Raw genomic sequence first — 23,916 nt, forward strand, 5'->3', positions numbered from 1 at the left:
TCCGCCGTGGGCAGCTTGCGGCGGCGGAAGCGGAGCTCGGTGGTGGCGGCTCAGCGACGGCTGCCGCGGGGCGCCCCCGGCACAGGTACCGCCGCGGGCAGCGCGCCCGGCGCCGCGCCGGGCACCAAGAGCGCCTCCGGAGAAGGGTTGCGGGCGGGGGGCGGCGGCCGCCGCTTCAGATCGGCCGCTGCCGCTGAGTGCGCGGCGGCGGGGGGGAGCCCGTGCTCGGAGGCAGCGCCGCGGAGCGGGGAGGAGAGGGGCGGGGCCCTGCGCGGCGCCAGGACCGGGGCGGGAGCGCGGGAGCGCGGGAAGGGACAGAGACAGGGCAGGACGGAGGAGAGGGGCGCGGGGCAAGGCTGGGGAGGGCCCGGCCGGGCGGTACGGGCCGCGCTCGGTGCGGGGAGGGGCGGCCCCGGGCACCGCCGCGCTCCCGGGAACATCCGGGCCCTGCGGCCCCTCACGGCGGCACAGCGGGGCGGGCCCGGGCGGCACGGCCGGCCCTCATTGGCCAGCGCCGTCTTCCCCGCCATTGGCTCTCCGCCTTGTGATGTCGTTAGTACGGCCGCTCCTTACTGGCTGCGGAGGCCAGCTCTGGATTGGCTGGCGCGGCGGGGCTCGCCGCATTGGCGCAGCGCTGGCAGTGCCGCTATCGCCGCGCCCAATGAGCGGGGCGGGAGCGGGGGGCGGTGCCTGCCGGGGGCGGTGTCGCCCCCCGTGCGGCGGTGGGCGAGGGGCGGGGGTCGCCGGTGCGGTGACGCGCGGTGACGCACGCTAACGCTTGGCGCTGCCCGCAGGCCGACATGAGCTCGCAGCAGTTCCCCCGCTCGGGCGCGCCGCCCGCCGGCCTGGGACCAGCGCCGCCGCCCATCGCCGCCAGCGGCTCCGCCGGGCTCATCGCCCCCGCCGCCACAGGTAAGCGGGCTCCGGGCCGCGCCCCGCCCCGGCCTCCGCCGGCGGCTCCAGGGGCAGGGGGTGACCCCGGCAGCGCCGGACCCGGGAGCTGTGCGGGACGGGGCGGGGCGGGGGGAGCGGGGCGTACCGCGGGCGTGCGGCGGCAGTGCGAGAGCCGCGCAGGTCCCGAGGGGGAAGAACAACGTGAAAAGCGGTTTAGCTGCGGGCTCTGCGCAGCGAGCAGGGCAGAGCCGTTCTCTGCTCCCTCCGGGCGTGCCGGCTCGGCTGCCCGCGCTCCTCGGCTCTGCCGGTGCGCGCCGCTGGCGGGAGCGGTGAGCGGATGTGGGAGTGTTTCGTGTAGCTGGCGGTGGGGCGGGAGCCCTGGTTCTCCGTGCCGCTGTCCCTGCCGAGGTTACAGGCTCTCAACAGGCTGCAGAGGTGAATGGAGGGCATGGGGGGGGGGGGGGCTTCACTTTCAGGAGGGTTTATACTTGGTTTTCAGCTTGACAGCCAGATACATAACTCATCAAATGAAGACTTCCCAATACTGCCTGCTTGATGTGGGACTTTATGGCAGTTATGTAGATAATAATGTATTTTTCACTTGAAAGAGAAATTAGCCCTTCTTTGTCTGAAGAAGGTGTTTAGGTGGACTTCTCGGAGATGACCCCAGCTTGCCCAGCATTGGAGGGCCCATCAGTTCTAAGGGGAACTGGCAGAAGGAATGCCAGCATTCCTCAGGCTTTCATCACTGGAATGTATTCGACTGTAAGGGTGAATCTCCTTTACTTAGACTGCTCTGACATCGCACCCCTGACCCGGTGGGTGACCAGTGAAAACCTGTTAAACTTATTTACCCTTTTCCTCTGAGTTTCCTCTTTCTTTTCTGTTTTCATTTGCTAGTGAGCGATGAATCCAGTCGTGACTCGGAAGTTGCTCCTAGAGAGCACATCGGTCCCGGCAGCTCCATACAGCCTCGAGAGGAAAAGCAGGAACCAGTGGTGGTCCGGCCGTATCCACAGGTTCAGATGTTGACACAGCACCACCCTGTCCAGTCTGGTGCCCCGGTGACAGTGACAGCGCCACCAGCACATCTGACTCCAGCTGTGCCACTTTCCTTTTCAGACGGACTTATGAAGGTAATGGGGAGGTTCACAATTCATAGGGGAGATAAATAACAAACTATATTGCAGTTAAGAGAGTTGAGCAAAAATAAATTGCATCAAAAACTTCCCTGCTTTTGTTTCTTGAGCTTTCCTTGTGTGCTTCTGCTGACTGTACCCCTCCTCGTGGGGTTGTCTGCTCCATATGGTGCGCTGAGGACTTCATAGTATCACAGCATTACTTTTGAGGGGAGTGGCTTTTGTTTAGCTCCTAAGAAAAGAGTCATTTCAGTCAGTTTCTGAAATCTTCCCTTTTCTCTGCAGGAGTGGTTGCGAATATCACATTAAGAGTTAGTGCCCAGTGTCTGTAGAGGAATACCGTAGCTCTAACAGGTTCCACTTATGACTCACCCTGTGTGTTAGCAGCTGCACATATCCAGTGCAAAAGATGCCCTTTCTTTGTCCAAAATGAAAATGGAATAGCTCTAAATGACCAACATCCTTCCTCTCCAAGTACTTAACCATACTTATCCTTGCACAAATCTGGCTTTCTATCCAGGCTTTGACTTCCAAAATATTTCAACATTGAGTTCTTGTTTGGAGGTGCCAACATTTCTGTGTTTGTATTTCTTGTAGCCTCCCTTGAAGCCCACCATGCCCAGCCGGCCCATTGCTCCTGCTCCACCCTCTACCCTCTCAGCTCCCACAAAGGTTCCTGGGCAAGTTACTGTGACCATGGAAAGCAACATACCACAGGCTCCAACAATTCCTGTGGCAACCATCAGTGGGCAGCAGGTCTGGTTCTTTGGTTTGTTTTCTGTTCCAGTTCACTCCCTGGTCAAATCAATACTAATACTGGTACAACTGAGGTGTAGGAAGGTAGAGAGAGCAGGCTTCCCCGGAGAGTGGCCACTGGTTATTGGATCAGTTCTGCTGGGAGCGTTAAACCTCAGTCTCAGTTAGCACTAGCTCTGTGGAAAGCTGCTGATTTGTTGTAATTGTCCCACTGACGTAGCACAGTGAGGCTGTGATAGCAGAGCCATATCCAAAAGCTGCTGTGAGCTGGGACTTTCCTTCAAAGCTCCTGCTGCTGCAGTGTGATTTGAGAATTTCTAGTGTAGACAAACTGCTGGGATTCATCACTGCAGTGTTCTGTATCTCTCCTGGGAACAGATCAGAAGAGACTGGTGAACAGTTCATGGTTTTCTAGTATATTCTTATTAAGCAGAAAAAAAAGGGGGGGGAGCTGTAGGTAATGGTTTAGAAATATTATCTTTTGCACTCAAACTTTGACTCCAGAGCCAGTGCTTGTGATTTGAAACTAGTTTGTCAGAACACTCATCACTAAACCCCTGAATTCTCAGGGTTTTGGTGTAAAGTGCCTTTAGGTGGGTTTGAGTTAGGCTGGCTGAGGATGTGCAGCAGTTTCGGTCGATTTTTATCTTTTATTAATATCCGTGGAAGGAACATAATTAAAAGAAAATAGAATTAATTTGTTGCAACCTTTGCCAGGTTTCCACCATTCTCTTGGCTTTACTGGAGAGGTGGTATGAATCTATGCCTTAAAAGTCCCTAATGGCAGAAGGGCCATCTCTCTGGTTGATACACGGGTGACTGCTGGCTCATTGTCACCCCTGTCCCAAACAGAAAAATAGACCAGTGAAATAGATAAACATTTACATCTTCCACACACACAATGTCAGCAGGCTCTGTAGCTTTATCCTGTAGAAACATAGAACCATAGAATAGTTAGGGTTGGAAAGGACCTTAAGATCATCTAGTTCCAAAATCTGCCTCTTTATCCACTCAGCTTGTAATGCATGCCACCTTTGTATCCCGAGTATGGTAATAGTGTGGCCGTTAATTCTTGTCAACACAGCTCACAGGGGTTTTGGGGGTTTTGTGATTTCTTTAACTCTGCAGGGGCATCCTAGTAACTTGCATCATATCATGGCTACCAACGTGCAGATGTCCATCATCAGAAGTAGTGCTCCTGGGCCTCCGCTACACATTGGAGCATCTCACCTACCCCGAGGTAAAGATGGAGCTGTGCCACCGCTGCCTCCTGTTCGCAGCCTCTCAGGGGAGGCCTTCACCTCTCAAATCCTCCTCAGTGCTAACGCAGCCAGAACTCCAGCTGTTAAAGCTGGTAACATAAATAGGTGCTACTGGCCTTCTTGAGAATTATGTTACCTTCAGCCATTTAGGGCAGGACTGTGTGGCAGTGTTTAAAATGCTGGCAGATACCAGCGTGTCTGTTCTGCTAGTTCTGTGCTGTTAAAACAGTGAACATATTCAAGAGGAAATCCACACTGGTACAGCCTGACCTGTCCTGTAATATCTTATGCTCTTGGTAGCAAACACTGCTCACCTATGACAGCGGCACCTGAGCAGCTCTGAGGGGTATTCTTGTACCCCCCGTCACAGGATCACTTGTGCATTTTTGCGCATGCTAACGTGTCATGTGCATTTGCATTTAGCCTTGAGTTAAATGCTGGTGATAGCTACAGGCTCTTATCTCCCAGGTTGCTGCGGCTTACAAATACGAGATCAACCCCTTAGAAGCAGCCCTGTGTGCAATAGAGTCTGCCTGATTTCTGACTGCAGTTTTAATTTCAACAGCTTATGGGTTAGGCTTCTAGTTCAACTTTAAACCGATCCGTATTCAAAGTACTACTCATATTTTTATTTCTTTTCATATTTGATGTTATTTGGTCACTCAAGAAAAATAAATTGACATAGCAAAGAGATAATTCTCTCTTACTAGAGTAGGAGGAGGTACTGTGCAGTTTTATTTGTAGCTGCTGTTCACTTGATTCATGTGGGACAGCTGCCACAAACTTTGTACTGTCACTTGGTGCACGTTTTCTTTCTTCTTCCTGCTCTCTTTATCTCAGCTTGAGTATTAACTTTTGAGATAATAATTTCTGTTGGGGACATCTACAGAAACTATGCAGTCCAGGCCATCAAATTACTTCAAAGCCTTCTACAGTGATTTCTTATGATCAGGAGACAGCAGAGAGTAGACAAATTAGTCAAATTGCAGGTTTGAAAGTTTTTGGGTCTGTCTCATTTGGTTTTGGTTTTGTTTGGGTTTTTCTTCTATTGCATGTGTGTTTCTCGCAGGTGCAGTGAGATTATTGTTGTTATCAAGTGACTTACACATTAGCCCAGTAACCAAACTGAAATATTTCTACTGACTTCCATAGCTTGGAATAGAATAAAATTGGATTTGCAATATAAGCTAATTATAGGGGAATAAGAAGTATCAATAAAGCAAATTCATTTAAAATAATACATACCTTTCCCCACATACTTTTGTGAACCTGCTATGTTGCAAGCTTTTACTTCTAAACCAACACCACCTGAACTGACATACCTATAAAATACATGAAAACTGAAACACATACAGCCAACAGTCAGAGTTTGTCCCTGCAGTCATAACGGAGCCATTTGGGTGCACGGTGTTTTAACACGTTTGGTTTGTTTCCCAGGTGCAGCGGCTGCTGCAGTGATGTCCAGTTCTAAAGTAACCACAGTCCTGAGACCAGCTTCACAGTTGCCAAACGCAGCTACAGCTCAGCCAGCAGTTCAGCACATCATCCATCAGCCAATCCAGGCAGGTAGCAGCCAGGCAGCTCCGCACAGCGCTGGCCACCAGATCCGAGTTCTTCCCGGCACTTACTTGTAATACATAACCTGTAATTGCATATTTACTGAGGCTGTTGTCAGCTGTCTTCCAGTTCTGTTTATTGAGTACTGGTTTCTAATGGCAGGTAGTGAAATAGTTGCATTAGTCCTGTGGTTTTATTTCCTTTGTAGACTTCATGCCAGAAATTGGGTTTAACTGTCTCTAAAGTGCTTAGAAACTGGGAAGAGGATTTAGTTCAGATGTACTCAAGTTTTAAAGTCTGAGAAGTTTGGTGTGATGCGCTCCTGTTGATTTATTCTTAAATATATGTATTGACATATAATTAAAAAAATAATCTAATTTTAATATGCCTCTGTATAAATCAGCTTTTGTATTCATGTGAGGAGAAGTTTGTAGGAATCATCTCCCTACAACAGTGCTAGTGTTCAATGTGAGGATAAAGGGTTAAACACCTTTACTTTGTGTTTTCAGCTAGGATCCAGATGTAATCACTTTTGACTTCCTGTATATTCTTGGATCAGTATTTCTTTTCCTTCTGAAGGGAACTGACCTTTAGGTTTTTTCCTAAAGACCTTCAAGGGATCCGGTCTTGTTAACTTTGTCAGTTACCAATTCCTATGATAATACCTGCTTTGAAAACCAGGACGGATCTGCTTAGGAGCTTGCAGATCAATTCAGAAAGACTGGAAGTGTTTTAGAATGCCAGCAGTTAGTGATAAGATGTAGGAAAAGCAGTTTCAGGCAAGTAATTCTTAGTTATTATCTGAAAAGCAGAATTTCTTTTCTGAATGTGTCTCTTTTTGGCTTGTTTTTGTAGTCTCGTCCTCCTGTGACAACATCAAGCACTATTCCTCCTGCTGTGGTGGCAACTGTCTCGGCCACGAGAGCTCAGTCCCCTGTTATAACTACAACAGCAGCACATGCTACAGAGTCAACCCTCAGGTAAAGATGCTTTGAAATCTACAGTGCTCTGACTTGACAGAGGCTGCAAGAAGGGGAGACAGATGTGTCAGTCATCCAGAGCTGATAACCCTCTAGATGTGGGATGATATAATACAGAAATACTAATGCTTGCACAATGCAAATGCTTTCAGCTCTGCAAATAAAAATTGCTATAAACCTGAACTGTTGCTTTGTGTTCTGAGATGGAAAGACCGTAATGAATCCATTTTGAGGTCCTGCTTCCTGGAATGTAGAGTTTCTACTATTGCAGGAACTTGGGGCTAATCCAGCCCAGCTTTTTTTATTTATGAAGACACAGTGAGAAGTGACACATGACTGTTGAAAAGCATCCCTGACAGAAAGCCTCTTTTATGAACTGGTAGGAGTTACTGATAAGTTGTCCCTCCTAGTTGAGTACGTAGGGCAGATGAGGACAGAACAGTGCAGTTCCTATTTCTTACACCGCTTTACCGTGTACTTGATAGCAGTGCTGCTTTCACAGAGGAGGAGTCCAAAGCCTGATGTGGGTCCCTGCATTTTATCTTTCATATTTAGCATCCTCATGGTTATCTTCACGATGATTTTTCTTTCTTTCCAGTCGACCCACACTGTCTATCCAGCAGCACCCGCCTTCTGCAGCTATTAGCATCCAGCGGCCTGCCCAGCCGCGGGACACAGCCACCCGGATCACACTACCATCTCATCCAGCTATAGGAACGCAGAAGCCACAGCTCCACACCATGGCTCAGGTAAACTGCAACCAGAAAGAAAAACTCCTGCTTATTCTAGACGTGTCTTTTGTTTGTATCTTGAGGGCTAAGATTGAATTTGGGGAAAGAGTTAGTTATTATTAGGTTAGAAATTCATGTTCTTCACAGTCAATGCAACATGATTCCATACTAAGTATGTATTTTAAATGTACTAGTCATTTAACTTGAAGGTTTTCTTCTTATTTCGTAGAAAACCATTTTCAGTACTGGTACTCCTGTGGCAGCAGCAACAGTGGCGCCTATTTTGGCAACAAATACCATTGCTTCAGCGACCACAGCTGGTGAGTATTCATACTGCTGTTGGGAGAGTTGTGGGGTGTGATTTTGTTGTTGTTTTTTCCTCCTTGAAGATGGAACTGGATTACTTTTGAGGAATTATTTATGGTAAAGGCTGCATTTGGAAGTGCAGGAGCAGACTTCTGGAGGGAAATTACTGGGTTCTTGAGGGAGGTTGTCTGGTTGGGGTTTATCCGCTCTGTATTTGGATATAGGTATAACGGTGTGACAGGGCTCCGTAGAAACATCTTATATGGAGTTTTTTTTTCTTTCTCTTTAGGTTCTGTGTCTCACACCCAAGCGCCTACAAGCACTATTGTCACCATGACAATGCCCTCCCATTCTTCCCATGCTACAGCTGTCACAACCTCAAACATCCCAGTTGGTGAGTGATTTCAGTTTTAAGAAGAGTGTGTAACTGATGCTTGGACATTTCTGGGTACACTAGCAGTGTTTGTGCATATTGGCAGATTAAGGAGGGGAAGAAATTCAGTTCAAGCTGGGAGAAACCAACTAACAGGTTCTGCTGAGGCATAACTTTTATTCAGTACCAGGAAGAAATAGATGTTCTAGGAGGAGTAAGTAATAAAATGGCTCATTGATTTACTGAATTGAACTTTTAGACAAACTTGGGCCTTTTGGCATTTCAGAACATGAACTGTATACACTGCAAGTTTTAACTGCTTGGTGATAGAATATGGCTTTCATAGTTGATTTTGTAAGTTCTTTCCTGTGCTTCTGGAGGTGTTTATTGTAGCCTAGTAGTATTTGATTAGTGTGTTCATTTGGAGGGAAAACAGTATGGTCTAAAGGTGGGAACTTTATTTGCCTGGATATGGAATCTTCCTGAGCTGTTTCCTGCAGAACTGCCTAAGTTTCCTTTCATTCATCTCTGTTTTCCTGATGACCTCCTTCTTGTTCTTTTGAAATCTTGTAATATCTTTCCCTACCATAAATTTCAAGAAGTGAAGTTATATCTCCATATGTCAGTGTTTCCTGTAAAGCTTTTGTAGGTGTGTTCTTTCTTTTCTTGGCCTCTGTCTGTGTATACTTGTCTGCCTTGATCTCGTTTCCCTTGATCTCTGTCAAGTTCTGCTTTGAAAACTTGGATAAATAAGTTCTTGACAGCAGAAAGAATTGGGCTGATTCTAAAAATAAATCAAATTTTAAAAAATCATTTGACCACTGTAGTAACTTACTCTGTTAGCAAGTATAATTTATATCTGCATTTATAATATCCATCTATTCTGGTATAAATTGATGGGAAAAATGCTTCGTTTCCCTTGTTCTTTCTGCCTATTGAGGAAAGCTGTCATTGCTGCAGATAGGATATCAGTAGGGGACTGGAAGGGGGGTTGGTTGAGGGTGAAGGAGTAGTATTGGGGGTTTGCCAGAATTAATCTCACCTTTGCTGTGTTTACCAACTTCTCCTGTGACTCTCAACTGACGACATCTTTGTCTTTTTGCAGCTAAAGTGGTTCCTCAGCAAATCACACATACTTCTCCCCGGATCCAGTCTGATTACACAGCAGAGAGGAGTAATCTCATACCCCTCTCCAGTCACCGGGCATCTCCAAACCCAGTAGCAATGGAAACCAGAAATGACAACAGGTGGGGAAATAGAAGCTCTAGGAATGAGAGTGTGTGAGGAGGTTTTGAGTGCCTTGCTGCTTTGCTAGGTTCTGACAGGCTGGAAATAATATGTTTTAAAAAACTGGGGTGCAGGGGATTTAGTAGTTTTGAATTAACCATGGTAGTTGAGATATTGATGGCTTATGGCAGATGAGGTTACAAAACTTGGGGATTTAAGGGGTTGAAGATGAACTGCTGAAATGGTGTGTGTAATATGTGCTCTCTTTGATGCCTGTAGGCAGTCGGTGCCTGTCCAGTTCCAGTATTTCTTACCAACATACCCACCCTCTGCCTACCCTCTGACTGCACACACCTATACCCCCATCACCAGCTCAGTGTCCACCATCCGCCAGTATCCAGGTAAGACCAACTTTGGGGCAGGCTTTGCTCAGTTGGTAGCTTGTGTATGAACTTTAGTGGTGGGAGAAGCTAAGAGGTTTTTATGCTTGATTTTCATAATTTGTCGCTAAAAGCCTTTCACTTGTTGGCTGAGGGGAAAGCTCATGGGCAGGGAGTATTGAACTACTTCAGAGGCCTACTAAATACAGCTACTAACAGTTTTCTCAGGAGTTTCACATTTGATATCCAAGGGTTTGCATCTCTAAGTAAAGGTTCTTGATTCTACAAATCAGAACAGTTCAACTCCTCCAAGTGAAGTCAGCTCTTTGATGCATCTCTGCATTCCCTGGTGTTCTGACATACCCTTTTTAATCTCTTTCCACATGAGTGTATGGCTTGAGAGAGAAATCTGAACCAAAAATGGAAAAAATAAGCTGCATGCACACTTTTGCATTAGTGTTCTATTTAAAAGAATGGAGCAATTAAAGGGTTTGAACTGTTGCAGTGATTTGCAGACAGTGGAAAAAATTATGTGTAATTTGAGCCCACGTAGTCAACCTAAACTTCAGTCATTCTGTGGCAAATTTTGGAGCCCTTTTACCTTACTGAGTAGTTTAGGACTGTTCCCTATAATGTGATAATTTCCACAATCCAAACTGTGGGAATCTGCATGATTTGAATTTTCATGGAATATCTGCCTGCTGGCAATATGTTACCCATGAGCAGTATAGAGGGAATTCAGAAGGACTTGGAGTTGGCAAAGCCGATCTGCTGAATGGGAAAGTAAAGAATCATAGAATCGTTTAGGTTGGAAAAAACCTTTAAGATCATCAAGTCTTAGACATCTTTTAAATACCTCAGGGGATGGTGAATCCACGACTTCCCTGAGCAGCCTGTTCCAGTGCTTCACAACCCTTTCAATGAAGAAATTTTTCCTAATATCCAGTCTAAACCTCCCCTGCTACAACTTGAGGCCATTTCCCTTTTGCTATCACTTGTAACGTGGGAGAAGAGACCAACCCCCACCTCTCTCTGTCCTCCTTTCAGGTAGTTGTAGAGAACAATAAGGTCCCCCTGAGCCTTCTCCAGACTAAACCCCCCCAGGTCCCTCAGGCATTCCTCATCACTCTTGTGCTCCAGGCCCTGCACCAGCTCCATTGCTCTCCTCTGGCCCCGCTCCAGCACCTCAATGTCTCTCTTGCAGTGAGGGGCCCAGAACTGAACACAGGATTTGAGGTGCAGCCTCACCAGTGCCCAGCACAGGGGGATGATCACTGCCCTGGCCCTGCTGCCACACTAGTGCTGATACAGGCCAGGATGCTGTTGGCTTCTTGGCTGCCTGGGCACAAGCTGCTCATGTTCAGCTCCATCAATCAGCACCCCCAGGTCCTTTTCCACCAGGCAATTTTCCAGCCACTCTTCCCCAAGCCTGTAGCGTTGCAGGGGGTTGTTGTGGTCCAAGTGCAGGATCCAGCACTAAGCCTTGTTGAACCTCATATCATTGGCCTCATTCCATCAATCCAGCCTGTCCAGAACCCTCTGCAGAGCCTTCCTGCCCTCCAGCAGATCAGCACTGCCACCCAGCTTGGTGTCATGTGCAAACTTACTGATGGAGCACTCGATCCCCTTGTCCAGATCATTGATAAAGATATTAAACAGACCTGGCCTCAGTGCCGAGCCCTGGACAGCACCACTTCTGACTGACCACCAACTGGAGTTATCTCCATTCATCAGCACTCTTTAGACCCAGCCATCCAGCCAGTTTTTACCCAGTGAACAGTACACCCATCCAAGCCATGAGCAGCCAGTTTCTCCAGGACAATCCTGTGGGAAATGGTGTCAAAGCTTTACTGAAGTCTATGTAGACAACATCCACAGCCTTTCTGTCACCTGCTGAGCAGTTCACTTTCTCATAGGAGATCAGGTTAGTCAAGCAGGACCTGCCTTTCATAAACCCGTGCTGAATGGGCCTGGTTATCCTGTACATGCCCTTTGGTGCCACTCAAGATGATCTGCTCAATAACCTGCCCCAGCACCAAGGTCAGGCTGACAGGTCTGTAGTTCCCCAGATACTCCTTCTGGTCCTTCTTGTAGATGGGCATCACGTTTACTAACCTCCAGTCAACTGAGACATCCCCAGTTAGTCAGGACTGTTGATGACTGATGGAAGGTGGCTCAGTGGGCACTTCTGCCAGCTCCTCGGTACCCTTGGGTGGATCCCATCCAGCCCCATAGACCTGTGTGTGTCTAAGTGGTGTAACAGGTCACTGACCCTTTCCCCTTGACTATGGGGGCTTCATTCAGCTCCCTGTTCATTCCTGCTCAGGGGGCTTGTACCTGGAGACCAAGGGGTCTTAACATGCACAGGGAACTGATTTGTTACTGGGGCCTATTCTTTATGTCACTGAAATTCCAGTGAAAAGTTGCTAGTCTTGACTAAAAGTCATATCAGGCTTTGAGGTGGGCTTCACAACAATTAAATGACTCCCAAAAGAGACAGGTGGGCTTATTTTGCACCTTCCTACTCTTTGGCTGAAGGTTTTTAAAGGAGAATGTGCAGGTGCTTGGTGTTGGCAGCTGTGTTTGAGGAGTGGTTGCAGAGCCCCTGATAGAACATGACTGCAAACTGTCAGGAGTTCCAGTTTTGAGGGGGTGATGATAGGTTAATCCTAACTTGTAGAACAGCAGATGTAGGTTCTTCAGCTGGAGCTCACTGACAGAGACATTTTGTTGTTAAATTGACTTGAAACATCAGCTGAAGGTACTAATTATGGCAATAACTGGTGACAGCTCAAAGCAGAGGATTCAAGGTATCAGGAGGGACGTGCACCTGGGCTGTGCACAGCCAGGTGAGGGCTTAGATACAAGTACAGAGGAGACTTTTTAAAAGATGACTGAGATAGGGAGAGTTAATGAAGAGTTTTGAGGAAGAATATTGGCTTTGGCTTTCCAAATGCTGATGTGTGTTTAGCATAGCATCCCAAAAGGATTTTGTTGGATAGAAAGTTCTGCAACAAGAGTGTTTCACATAAGGCCTTCCACTGAGAAAATAAACGTGCCGTGCTTTATACAGAAACCATTTTCAGAGACCTGGTGATGGATTTCGGAGGTTTGACAGTTGCTGTTAGAGTGTCTTGTCAGCACAAGAACGTGGTCGAAATCCTGTGACAATGACAAAACCAGCTTGCTCTGCGATGAGAGGGCTCTCCATTGTCAGCAGGCACGGCCATTGTTGGCAGGTTCACACTTGCATTCTGTGTAGGGCTGCAGAAATTGTTCTGTAAAGGCTGGAAACCTGGAGTTCCAGGGACTGCAGGTGATCTATCAGTATTGTAAAGTGCTGCCTGGGAGAAGCACAGTGCATCGTATAGTGGATCTGGAAAGATGGAATCACAGTAAATTCAAATAAATGAATTGAACTTCTTAGAACAGCTTTTTCGTTGGGAACATTGCTATGACACAGGAAGATGTTGTGTTCATTTGAGCTGTGGGATCCAGCATGTGAGTGCAAGCACTGTTCTGAGCCAGATAAGTTTCTACTCAACTTCAGAACAGTCTGTCCTCTTGCGCTGAGGAAAACTTTTATCATGACTGTGTGGCTGGGGAAAGGGGATAAGTAAGCAAGCCCTGCTTTAAGGTACTTAGACTTGAGTCTCTGGGTTCTTTACTTGCTTTTGTACAGCCAAAGGTGTGGAGGTCTTTAATTGACGTAATGATAAGCTCTGTGAAAAGACTACTTTTTGACAAGGCATGGGCTTAGGCTTCTCTTTTTTCTAAATATATATTTCTTTTCAAGCAGGGAAAATGCCAAGTGTTGGTACTTAGAAGCACTGTAAGATAAGATAGTGAGCTAAAATAGTGCACAGCCTTATGAAATTAAGATGGATACAAAAATGCAGTTTGAGTCTAACTAAAAAGTAGAGTTAAACTTGAACTTTCCCTTGAGTTGCAATTTGAGATAGAAAATTGAATGGAAATAAACAGTAATTGAATTCTTCTGGCAGACAATCTGGCCTCTCCACTCAAATTTACTACTGCAACAAGCAGGCTGGCAAATCAATTTTTCAAAGCAAAGTAGTCTTTGAAATGAATTATTTGAGTGAGACATACTGGGGGGAGCAGAGGCACCCCCGGGTAGGTGTGATGAGGTGTGTGTGTGTTGCTATTCCCAGTTTCAGCCCAGGCGCCCAACTCTGCCATCACGGCTCAGACTGGCGTTGGAGTGGCCTCCACTGTGCACCTCAACCCCATGCAGCTGATGACTGTAGATGCATCTCATGCCCGGCACATCCAGGGGATCCAGCCGGCACCCATCAGTGCGCAGGGGATCCAGCCAGCGCCAATCAGTGCCCAGGGCATTCAGCCAGCACCAATCGGGACGCAAGGACTCCACCCCGCTGCACCAATTGGCACACAGGGGCTGCAGCCAGCACCAATCAGTGCTCAGCAGCCACAAGCTGACACCAAGACTTCAGGTAAGAGCAGCCAGAAAAGTCCATGCCTTGGACCTGGGCAGAGTAACTGAGTTTCTGTCCTGCAAATTTGGCTGGTTTGGGGTTTTTTCCTTTACTCTGACTAAGGATCTTACTATAGTCTCTGTGGTCTGGTAGTAGACACCAAACACATTCATAAGCATATTCTTCCAGCCAATATTGTTTACTTCTTCCTTAATTTATGGGGTTTTTAAGTGTACCAGCTGCAGTGTGGGGGTAGCCTCTGAATGGGTTACTTCAGTGGAAAAGACTGGTAGTGTCTGAGCTTAAATGATTCTCTTCAGTAAGGCCTTGGAAAAGTAATTTATAAGTAAATTATGTTCTCCACACCGTTCCGGTTATGTATTAGATCACAGTAGAGATTAGAATATGGCTAGGTACCTTCAGCAGTTGGTAACCTAATGTTGGACTGTGATAGAAACCATCTTTCGTTAAAAATGATTGGTCTGATGAAACACCAACAACTTACTGAAGAAATGGGATATGACAACCCAGAGAATATGCTGTTGCAAAGCTGCAGACATACTGTGTGGTGGCTGCCTGACTGCCTAAATGCTGTGCTTCGTTAGTTGGCCAAACAGGCTTTGGCTGAAGGTCAGAATGTAAGCACAACTGATAGTGCTTACTTACAGTGGCATGTATTGACACAGAGACTCTACCAGGAGTGTTATTTATTGAGCCAGTTGTTTTGATGATCTCCAGCAATTTCTGCATTTTCAATTTCTTCTGGAAAAGATTATTTCCCTAGCAGCAGTTGTTAAGCAGGAGGTAGTTCCCATCTTCCCTGCAGAAGGTTCAGTGATCAGATTGCTTGTAGCAAAGGTGTTGGTTGCAAAATAGTCTGAAAGCACTTCAGGTAAAGACTGAGGGAGTTGAGGGAGCATGGACAACACGTGCTCTGCAAACACTTGCTTCGTTATCACATTTCCTTAAGTAACTGCTGCTTCTTCCTCTGTATCTGTTCTCTCTGCTGTGTCGACGTCCATCCTCCCCAGCAGTAGTCTTGGCAGATGGAGCCACCATTGTAGCCAATCCTATTAGCAACACATTCAACACGGCTTCTGCAGCAACTACGGTCGTGCAAACCCATAGCCAGAGTGCCAGTGCCAGTGCACCAGCCCAGGGCTCTTCCCCACGCCCAAGCATCCTCCGGAAGAAACCAACAACAGATGGGTGAGTAGAACTGAAGGTGACTTGTGAATGACACTTCTGCGCAGTCTGGCCTGGCTAAATGGAACCATTTCAGTGGAGAGAGGTTCTAGCAAGTTGTTGAGTCAGCAGCGGTTTTGGGTAACCTGATCTGTGAAACACAGTTCTTTTCCTCACCCAGAGTAAGATAAAGTTTTCTCTAACTGTCAGTAATAAAATGAAAAGAAGGAAAGTTTGTCTCCTAGCTCTTGGAAATGACCTTTTGAGGGAAAGTGGATTTGAGGCTTTCTTGCTTAGTGTAATAAAAACAAAGTGTTCATAATCTACTAAAATGAGCATCCCGTGCTTTGTCTTCAGTGCTTTTCTTAGAAGAATATGTGGATGAGTAGAAAGGACAGGATTAGTACCCTGCTGTGAAATCTGATTAGGAAAAAGGGAGGGAGTAACTTAAACTCTTAAAATATTTTTATGTTGTCTGTCTGATTTTAAATGCCTGAATAAAGAGGCAAGAGACAGCTTTAGACTTAACAATGCATTTCCTCCCAACTAACGACTGAGAATGTTTGGAACTGATGTGTCCTGTGAGACTAAAATTGCATACTTTTATTTGGGTGGAAACCTTTTATTAAGGCAGTGAAGCTGCAGGCTGTAAAACTGAAACAGAAATTTAAGCAGCAGAGGTAGATCACTAATGTTTCCATTGAGAGGTTGATTATTTTGGACAACAGTTTGACTTCCAGCCCCACAGGAGACTGAATAGTCTCTAAAATACTTTTCTCTATTCAGCCTTGTGCTGCCTAACATCCACATTGGTGGCTTGAGGTCTTGAAGTCAGGCTTTGACCCAGTCTAGTCCAACTAAACAAAGCAGATGCCTGTCTGAGCACTGTTTAGTTCCAGATGGTTTGCTCAGTCTTGAAACAGCAGTGCAGGACAGTGGCATAGCCAGATCTCCATTTGTCCACTGTTGGAGCCTTGTAGTCTCAGTAAAACACTGACTGGTGGGATGAAAGTAAAGCTGGCATTCTAAGAGAAGCCTGAAATAGGGGTGAGACTAGACCAGAGCAACTAATCTTTTATCTTTAAAGGAAACAAAAGATGGCATCCAATTTGAAAAGTAAGATGAGACACTTTCTGGTTCGGGCAAGAAGAACCAGGGTTGATGAAAGGGTTGATCCCTTTGCTCTCAGTGGTATTTCTCTTTGCATCAGGGAGGTGGGAATCTTAGATCTGTCTGTCTCTTACAGGCTGGCAGTCCGGAAAAGCTTAATTCCACCTCAGCCACCTGAAGTAGCTAGCACACGTGTAGAGAATACCATGCGAAGCACATCTGGATCACCAAGGCCTGCAGGGTAAGGCTTTAGGATAAACAACCAATTGCATCAGAGTATTTTCATTGTATTTGTTTGATTTGTATTTGGCTATTGGAGTGTTTTATTTTGAATTTGTCAGTGTGATGACTTCAGACAGACTCAACTAGCTCTGCTGTTGTGAAGCTGAGCCTTTTAAAAGATGTGGTTAAGAGCTTTCTCAGAAACAAACAAAAACCCCTCTGCTGTTATAAAGGAGAGGCCTCGAAACTTTTTTTTCTATAGTACTTGGAAATTAATCCTGAAGAATCATAGGATCACAGAATGGTTTGGGTTGGAAAGGACCTTAAGATCATCTAGTTCCAACCCCCCTGCCATGGGCAGGTAAATGAAGCTTCTACTCTGCTTTAGTTGAGTTCAGGGGCTTTACAATTTACTGTTTTGTAATTGTGAGCTATAGTGGGAGCTCTTGCAAACAGGGCATGGGAGGCAGTAAAATCTGGGGTCAAAGTTCCTCTTGTCTGCATTGTGAAACTCTCTCTATCCTTTTATAAGTATTTTGAAGTTACCTGGAATTAGCCATGAGATTTGCTTGTTACAGTGAGTGAAAGAAAATAGCGTCTATGATAAATACAAAGTCTTAGAAAGGGAGTGGAGGAGGAAATGTAACTGAGATGACACCTTCTCTGGTTGTAAACACATTACTGAGCCAGGTGTTACTCGCAGGTACAGGAAAAACAGGATAGTCTGAATCCAGCTTGGCTTATCCACTTTGTGCTAGGTGGTCACGGCTGAAGCGCAGCTGACTTCAGTTTGTTTTGTCTCTTTTACGTTACAGTGCCAAGCCAAAACCTGAAATTCACGTGTCCATGGCCACTCCAGTCACTGTGTCTATGGAGGCAGTGCCTAACCAAGGCGGTGAGCAGCCCACCATTGCGGTCCCCCCCACCTCCCAGCAGCCCCCCTCTGCCATTCCGACCATCATCGCAGCAGCCAGTCCCACCTCGCAGCCTGCAGCAGCGCTCTCCAGCATTCCAGGAGCTGTCCCGGCCGCTCCACCTACTTCTACTACGATTGTGGCAGCACCTGCTCCTCCATCAACCATGAGTGGTGCCCTGTCAGCGGTGCTGGGTCCTGCGGTGCCAGAGATAAAAATCAAAGAGGAAGTGGAGCCTATGGACATCATGCGGCCAGTATCTGGTAGGTGGCTGTTGATCATCAGGTTGCCTCTTTTGTTGTTGAGACAGTGGAGAAATCCACCCTGAAAATGGAATTACATCTCTTTCGTGGTAGCACAGAACACCAGTCAAAGGGCTCCCATATGCCTTTTTACTCATAAAGTTCTTCTTTGCCTTTTCCCTAATCTCCCATGAAATCATTTGGTATTGTGACTGCTTTGTTCGTGTTCAAATGATCCATCTCCAGAGAATCTGTGTGAATTCATCCTTAAAATGCACATGCTCAGCAGCAGTAATGATAAATTGTGGATCAGTTCAGTTAATTTCAGCTTTCTAAAAAATCCTGCTGTTAAGGTCCAAGGGCCTGTCTTGTATGTGAAGAATTAGTGACCGGAGTAGGATTTCATGGTGCCCTCCTGTGATTCATGGATATTTGTCTCTAGAACTCTTTAAAATACTTATCATACTGCCTCACTTATCCAGCTTGGCCATAGTTGCTGTCAGATGGCACGATCAGTAAAATTCAGATCCTTGTGGATCTCGGGTTGGGCGCTATACAGTGGCAAAATGAGACGAATGCATCCCACGTTCATGAGTATCAGAGTTCTGTTTTAGTCGTTGGTTTTTATCACTCTACTTAAAGCTGTAATGTGTGTTGGAAAAAGCTGCTTGTTACAGACTCCTCTGGAGCACAGGCAGAGAGCATTGAGCTCTTTAGGGTTCTTTTATCTCTTTCTGGCAATTGTCAAGAGTTTCCATCCCAGAAATGTTTTGCTGCAGTCTTAGTCACAGCTGATTGAGCTTTTGCTTTCGAGTGTCAAGGAGTATTTCCTTAAGCTATGTGCCACGCTACTGCCCAACTTCAGAGGTGTGTCACTTGGTGCAGTAACATACTGCTCTGGTGTTGTTGACTTGGCAGTTAAAATAGGCTTTTGCAAGGAGAGTACTGCAGTCCCTTCTGATTGCATACGAGACTATACTGCAAGAGGCAAAGGACTTACTTGCTATTGATTGTGGTCTATGCTGGCGTACATACAAAGATAGCTTTGCTTTTTTTACAGTAACACAAGACAGATGTTAGCATGGATTTGTTTTTGTAGCATTAAACTATCATAAGCTTCAAATATGAAGGAACTAGGGACAGTTGTCTCTGCTCTCATTTTTTTATGCTTTTGTATATGAGACACTGGAGATCTTATTGTATAGGTTTGTCCTAGCAATTACTGCCGGCTTAATATCTGGCCTTCTAGACATATGGAGCTGAAGCGCTTGTACCCTTTGTGCTCCTCTCAGTGCGCTGCAATAGGAGTTATTGTTGTAGTGTTCAAACAATGTTAGTGTGTTACCTTTCTGCTGCTGATGGTTTGGGTTCTTCTCCTCTTTCCTTCCTCTTAGCGGTCCCTCCTTTGACTACCAGTACTGTGTCTCCGTCTTTGGCATTGCTGGCCAACAACCTTTCAATGCCTCCAAGTGATTTGCCACCTGGTGCCTCCCCGAGGAAGAAACCCCGTAAGCAGCAGCATGTCATCTCCACAGAGGAAGGGGACATGATGGAAACAAACAGCACTGATGATGAGAAATCCACTGCCAAAAATTTGCTGGTGAAGGCAGAGAAGAGAAAGTCACCTCCAAAGGAGTATATAGGTAATGCCATCTCTAATGTCTTTTTTCCTCTTCATGCATCTGTATTTTCTCTTCCATTTGTTTCTCAGAGAAGGTGCTCTGTCTTTCTCACAGTCCCTAAATATAAATGCTACAGAATCCAAGTATCTGTTCCTCAACACTTTCTGTATAGTGATGTTCAGGGAAAATGACCTCTGTCAAGTAATAGAGCATCAGTTTATATGAGGTAGTGCTTACCCGATCTTCTGCTGGAGTTACTGTGTCATGCTCATCTCCTGCTCTTGCCTACTTGATAATAATGCAGTTCCCCCTGGATCCTCTTCTAGATGAGGAAGGTGTAAGATACGTCCCTGTGCGTCCAAGGCCGCCTATCACACTGCTCCGTCATTATCGCAATCCTTGGAAAGCTGCCTACCACCACTTCCAGAGATACAGCGATGTGCGGGTAAAAGGTCAGTCTGCTGCTTGTAGTTGGACAGGTTCATTCCCCCCGAATGAACCACTTCAGCATACCTGTTAAGGGTGTCTCGGGAGCATTCTTAGCTAGCTGGGGTTGATAAGCAGTCCCATAAAAAGGTGTTGGCGGCAATTTGGAAAATAAAGGTTGATCAAGTGAGCTAATGACTTCCACTAGCTAGATGTTGCTTCACTCTCTTCCATGCTTACATAAAGGAGGAAGGAAGGGAAGGACACTACACAGAATTGGCTAAAAACTTTTGTAAAATTAAAAATCGTGTGGCTATTGAGAAATCTGTTTGTGTACAGTGATAGAAACTTACTAAAGAAAGTAAAGCTTAAAGAAGTGACATGCTGTGGTGATACGCTACAGCGTAGTTCTCTGATTTTCTTGTTACCTAACAAACTTGCCAGTTTAATCAAAACCATTCTAGATTTAGCATTTAGGATACAATTCTTCTGGAAATACAGATAACTTGTTAGTAAGCAAGAGCAACGATCGGATACGTGGCAGATGGGTAGCTGTTTTCCTGTCTGAAGCAAACCGTTGCTCATTCTTATTTATTAGGATGTATGGAGAGTGGAATTCAGGCTAATGTTGTTGTTTGGGAAGAGAGGCCTGGCAAACTCCTGAAATCTGAATAACATATGTTTGTATTTCTTGGCGACAGAAGAGAAGAAGGCTATGCTGCAGGAGATTGCCAATCAGAAGGGTGTATCCTGTCGCGCACAAGGGTGGAAGGTCCATCTCTGTGCGGCACAGCTACTGCAGCTGGTAGGTGAATGGGGCTTGCAGCTTCCTAAGACATGGGGAGACACGGAGTTGTGTAAGACAGGAGGATGTTTTTACAAACTGTTCATCTGACATTGGGAATACCGTAGAGGAGCTGGTGTGTAGAGCCCAAAGGGAGTGGGACGTGATTTCCCCTTTCTCAGGAATGTGGCTTAAGTGGCTTGGAAACTTAGAGTGTTGATTTTGATCCAGACATAAGAGCTGATGTATTTTGTACAGATGATCAAAATTGGCAACTCCCTCCTGCTGATGCACAGGTCTGAAGAAGCGTCTGTTTGGGATGGTGCGGCTGATCTGAGGAGGCAGCACTGATCCACATTCCTGGATGCTTCTGTTTCAGGTTGGGGGTGAGGTAGGTGCTCTGCATTCTAGCACCAAACTCCCCAAAACCTCTGCATTCCTGGAATAGTATTGTGAGAAATAGGGGAAACCGTTCTGGTTAGGATCCATGTTTGTTCAGAAGTGGAGCAATCCTGTAAATAGGATGTTAGTAAGAGTGATAGTGCCACACTCCACGTCAGAGGCTCCATCTTCTGAATTACTAACATGAGCAGCTGAGAGGGGAATGGATTATCATCTTCTCTGTGTAGCTTTCTTAATGTGGGCGAATGTTTTCTGGCCTAGCGGTGAACCTTCTCAAGAAGTGCTAATGTCTTTTAGACAAACCTGGAGCACGATGTGTATGAGAGACTGACTGCCCTGCAGGAGGGACTCATCCCTAAGAAAAAGGCAGCGACCGACGACGACTTGCATCGAATCAATGAACTGATACAGGTGGGTTCCTGTGGCCTCTCAACCTGCTTTACCCTTAATTACAAAATATCCTGCTGCAGTTAGTAAGAGCTAAAGCTGGCTTTAGAAAAAAGTCCTGACGTAGGTACAATTCCTGTGTTTCCAGTGTCATCCATTACAAGTGCTATTAGGGAAAGGTACAGCGATAGCTTAGGCTAGACAGTCTGCTGTTAATGACGACAGTGTTTCGTTTCAGGGGAATATGCAGAGGTGTAAACTCGTGATGGATCAAATCAATGAGGCTCGAGACTCCATGCTAAAGGTCTTGGATCACAAAGATCGTGTTTTGAAGCTTCTAAACAAGAATGGAACTGTCAAGAAAGTGTCCAAATTAAAGCGAAAGGAGAAGGTCTAAAGCCAGAATAATGACTCTGGAAACGGAGAACGTGTACAGAATGGAGTTGAACCTTTTTGTAGTTTGGGTTTATTTTTAAGCAGAGCATCTGAATAAAAAGGATGAGTTTAGGGAACAGATGGCAAGAGATGGACACGTGAAGCCTGGTGACCTGAAGGGATTGCCACTGATCTGTCATAATGAACAAAGATTTCTCTCAGGCTCATCCCTTTTTAAAGTCTTTCCAGTCCCATTTGTTTAACCCTCCTGATGTGTCAGTGCCTACTAATTGGAACTAGCGATGCAATGTGTGGTGGACAGTGTTCTCCTTCTGTTTGCAGCTTAGGGGTAAAAGCACACAAGGTGTGTAGGAGCCCGTATGCAGGCAGTTCTGCGGGGGATGTGCAGGTATCCACCCAGACAGCAGCCGTGCTTCAAAGCATTGAAAATGACACCACTCTCAGTCACCCCATTCCGTTCTTGTTCTGATTTTCCAGTTTCTGAAGTAGCCTTCTTAAACCAGTGCCACTGCACTAGGAGACCTGCCCCATTCAGGATCTCCAATGGCTCAGAAGTCCTAGCTGTCAAGTTAAAAAAAGGAGGAAAAAAAACAAAGTGGGGAGGGAGAGGGTATCATTTCAAAGTGGTTTTGTAGTGTCCGTGTGTGTGTGTCTATGTTGGTGCTCTGGGATACTTGTTTTGAAGTACCTCTTGCCACAGAGGACTTCCTGTAGCTGGTGTAATGTTAATTGTGTGTACCACATACATCCTGCAAACATGAATAAAGGACTTGGAGGTTTTTGTATGTGAGTGGTTTGTATACCTTTATACTAGTGAGACTGTTCAACCTGGAAACTCAAAACCAAGGCAAAACCTTGAAAGAAGCTTCCTGGGGAGAAGAAACAGAATGTTGCATAGCAGTCAGCCTCTTGTGCCGTGGACGGAAAGGTAACCTAATTCACCTTTCAGGACCTGAAGATGCAATACAGATTGCCGCCATGCACTTGTTCATTTAACCTTCATTTTCTAGAAAGGCTGCCAAATCAGTTCATTTTTTAGTCTCCTCAGCAGGAAGCTTCAGTTCATGAACTATTTCTGTTTTAAGAATGCTTTTCTTTTCCCCCCTCATCCAGTTATAGGGCTGTTATCTTGACTTTATTCAGAACTGAGTTATTTCATAAGTTAGAATAGAAAAAAAAATGGCATTTAATTCCTTCTGATTATTTTTTAATCTACTAGGGAAGTAAGTATAATGTCTATATTCATGTTTTTGTGTCTTTAACACATGGAAAAACATTTCAGATTTGTTTGGATGGCAGCCTCATTCTCATATCAGCTTGATTTTAATTTTTAAAACAAAACCATTTTCATTGTAAGGTACAATTCCAGTACAATGATGTTATAAGTTATGATAATTGCTTGCTCACTTCCTTGGCTAGAAGAAAGCAAACATCATCTACAAGCCCACAAAGAGCTTGTATGTTCTTGTGTATGCTGAAATGCAAGAGACTCCAGCACAGCACAAATGGAAATGCGAGAGGTAAGACATGATGAGCACCAGCTTAATTGATTCCCACCTTTTCACCTTGTATTTCTTGTGCTTTGGGAACAGAACATGCACAACTGGTCAAGTATTTGTTTGACATTTGTCATGGTAATAACGACACCGCCAGCACTCCTGGGTTCATAAAGCCTCTGCAGGAAGCTTGCTCATGATTATAAAGTGCCTTTTGTAGGGTTGAGACCTGTTCTGCACCGTTGGCAAAGTACTTTTGGATGAAATCCAAGGCCTTAATGGTAAAAGGTGAGGTATTTCTGAGGGGGAGGGAACCACAGAAATTAACAACTTGCTCTTAATCTTTTCTTCTAGGCTATTCTTACCTGATTTTCTGGAAAGGCTCTTGTAGTAATCTCGGGTTTCATAAGCTGGTATTCAAGGCTGTCACCTACACCAAAAGGATGCTATTCCATAATGTTAGAATGGTAATTTCAGTGTTGGCCTACTGATGCAGAAACCATGCACATTCTGTCAGAGAAACCGAGATCCACTGACATTCAGCTGGTTTTCTCCAACTGATGTTTCCTTGCCTCTTGTTTATCCTCAGATGAGGAAGGGTATGCAGAAATCCCATTTCACACTTAAAGAGCTATGCTGGTTCGTCTCTTGAGGCTGAACGTGCAGTG

The 23,916-nt window shown here is 45.8% G+C and overlaps 1 protein-coding gene across 4 annotated transcripts; it reads left to right on the forward strand.

Moving 5' to 3' along the window:
- SAP130 (Sin3A associated protein 130) lies at positions 1-22,542 on the forward strand. Of its 4 annotated transcripts, XR_003992878.1 has the most exons (22): positions 1-85; positions 795-912; positions 1,795-2,030; positions 2,631-2,789; positions 3,918-4,029; positions 5,489-5,613; positions 6,464-6,588; positions 7,187-7,337; positions 7,549-7,639; positions 7,915-8,019; positions 9,104-9,245; positions 9,505-9,626; positions 13,778-14,080; positions 15,094-15,271; positions 16,494-16,598; positions 17,395-17,756; positions 19,130-19,378; positions 19,684-19,809; positions 20,485-20,588; positions 20,826-20,958; positions 21,267-21,380; positions 21,595-22,542. XR_003992878.1 is itself a non-coding variant. In XM_030495913.1 (21 exons), exons 2-21 carry the CDS (start codon positions 801-803, stop codon positions 21,751-21,753), a joined length of 3,180 nt encoding a protein of 1,059 aa, XP_030351773.1. In that variant the 5' UTR covers positions 1-85; positions 795-800; the 3' UTR covers positions 21,754-22,542. The 4 variants fall into 4 exon arrangements, 3 of the variants coding, with proteins under 3 accessions (XP_030351773.1, XP_030351774.1, XP_030351775.1); XM_030495913.1 differs by lacking the exon at positions 20,826-20,958; XM_030495914.2 differs by lacking the exon at positions 20,826-20,958 and having other exon boundaries at positions 15,097-15,271.
- The last annotated feature ends 1,374 nt before the right edge of the window (positions 22,543-23,916 follow it).

This window comes from Strigops habroptila, chromosome 8 (assembly GCF_004027225.2).
Source record: "Strigops habroptila isolate Jane chromosome 8, bStrHab1.2.pri, whole genome shotgun sequence".
Taxonomy (NCBI): Eukaryota; Metazoa; Chordata; class Aves; order Psittaciformes; family Psittacidae; genus Strigops; species Strigops habroptila.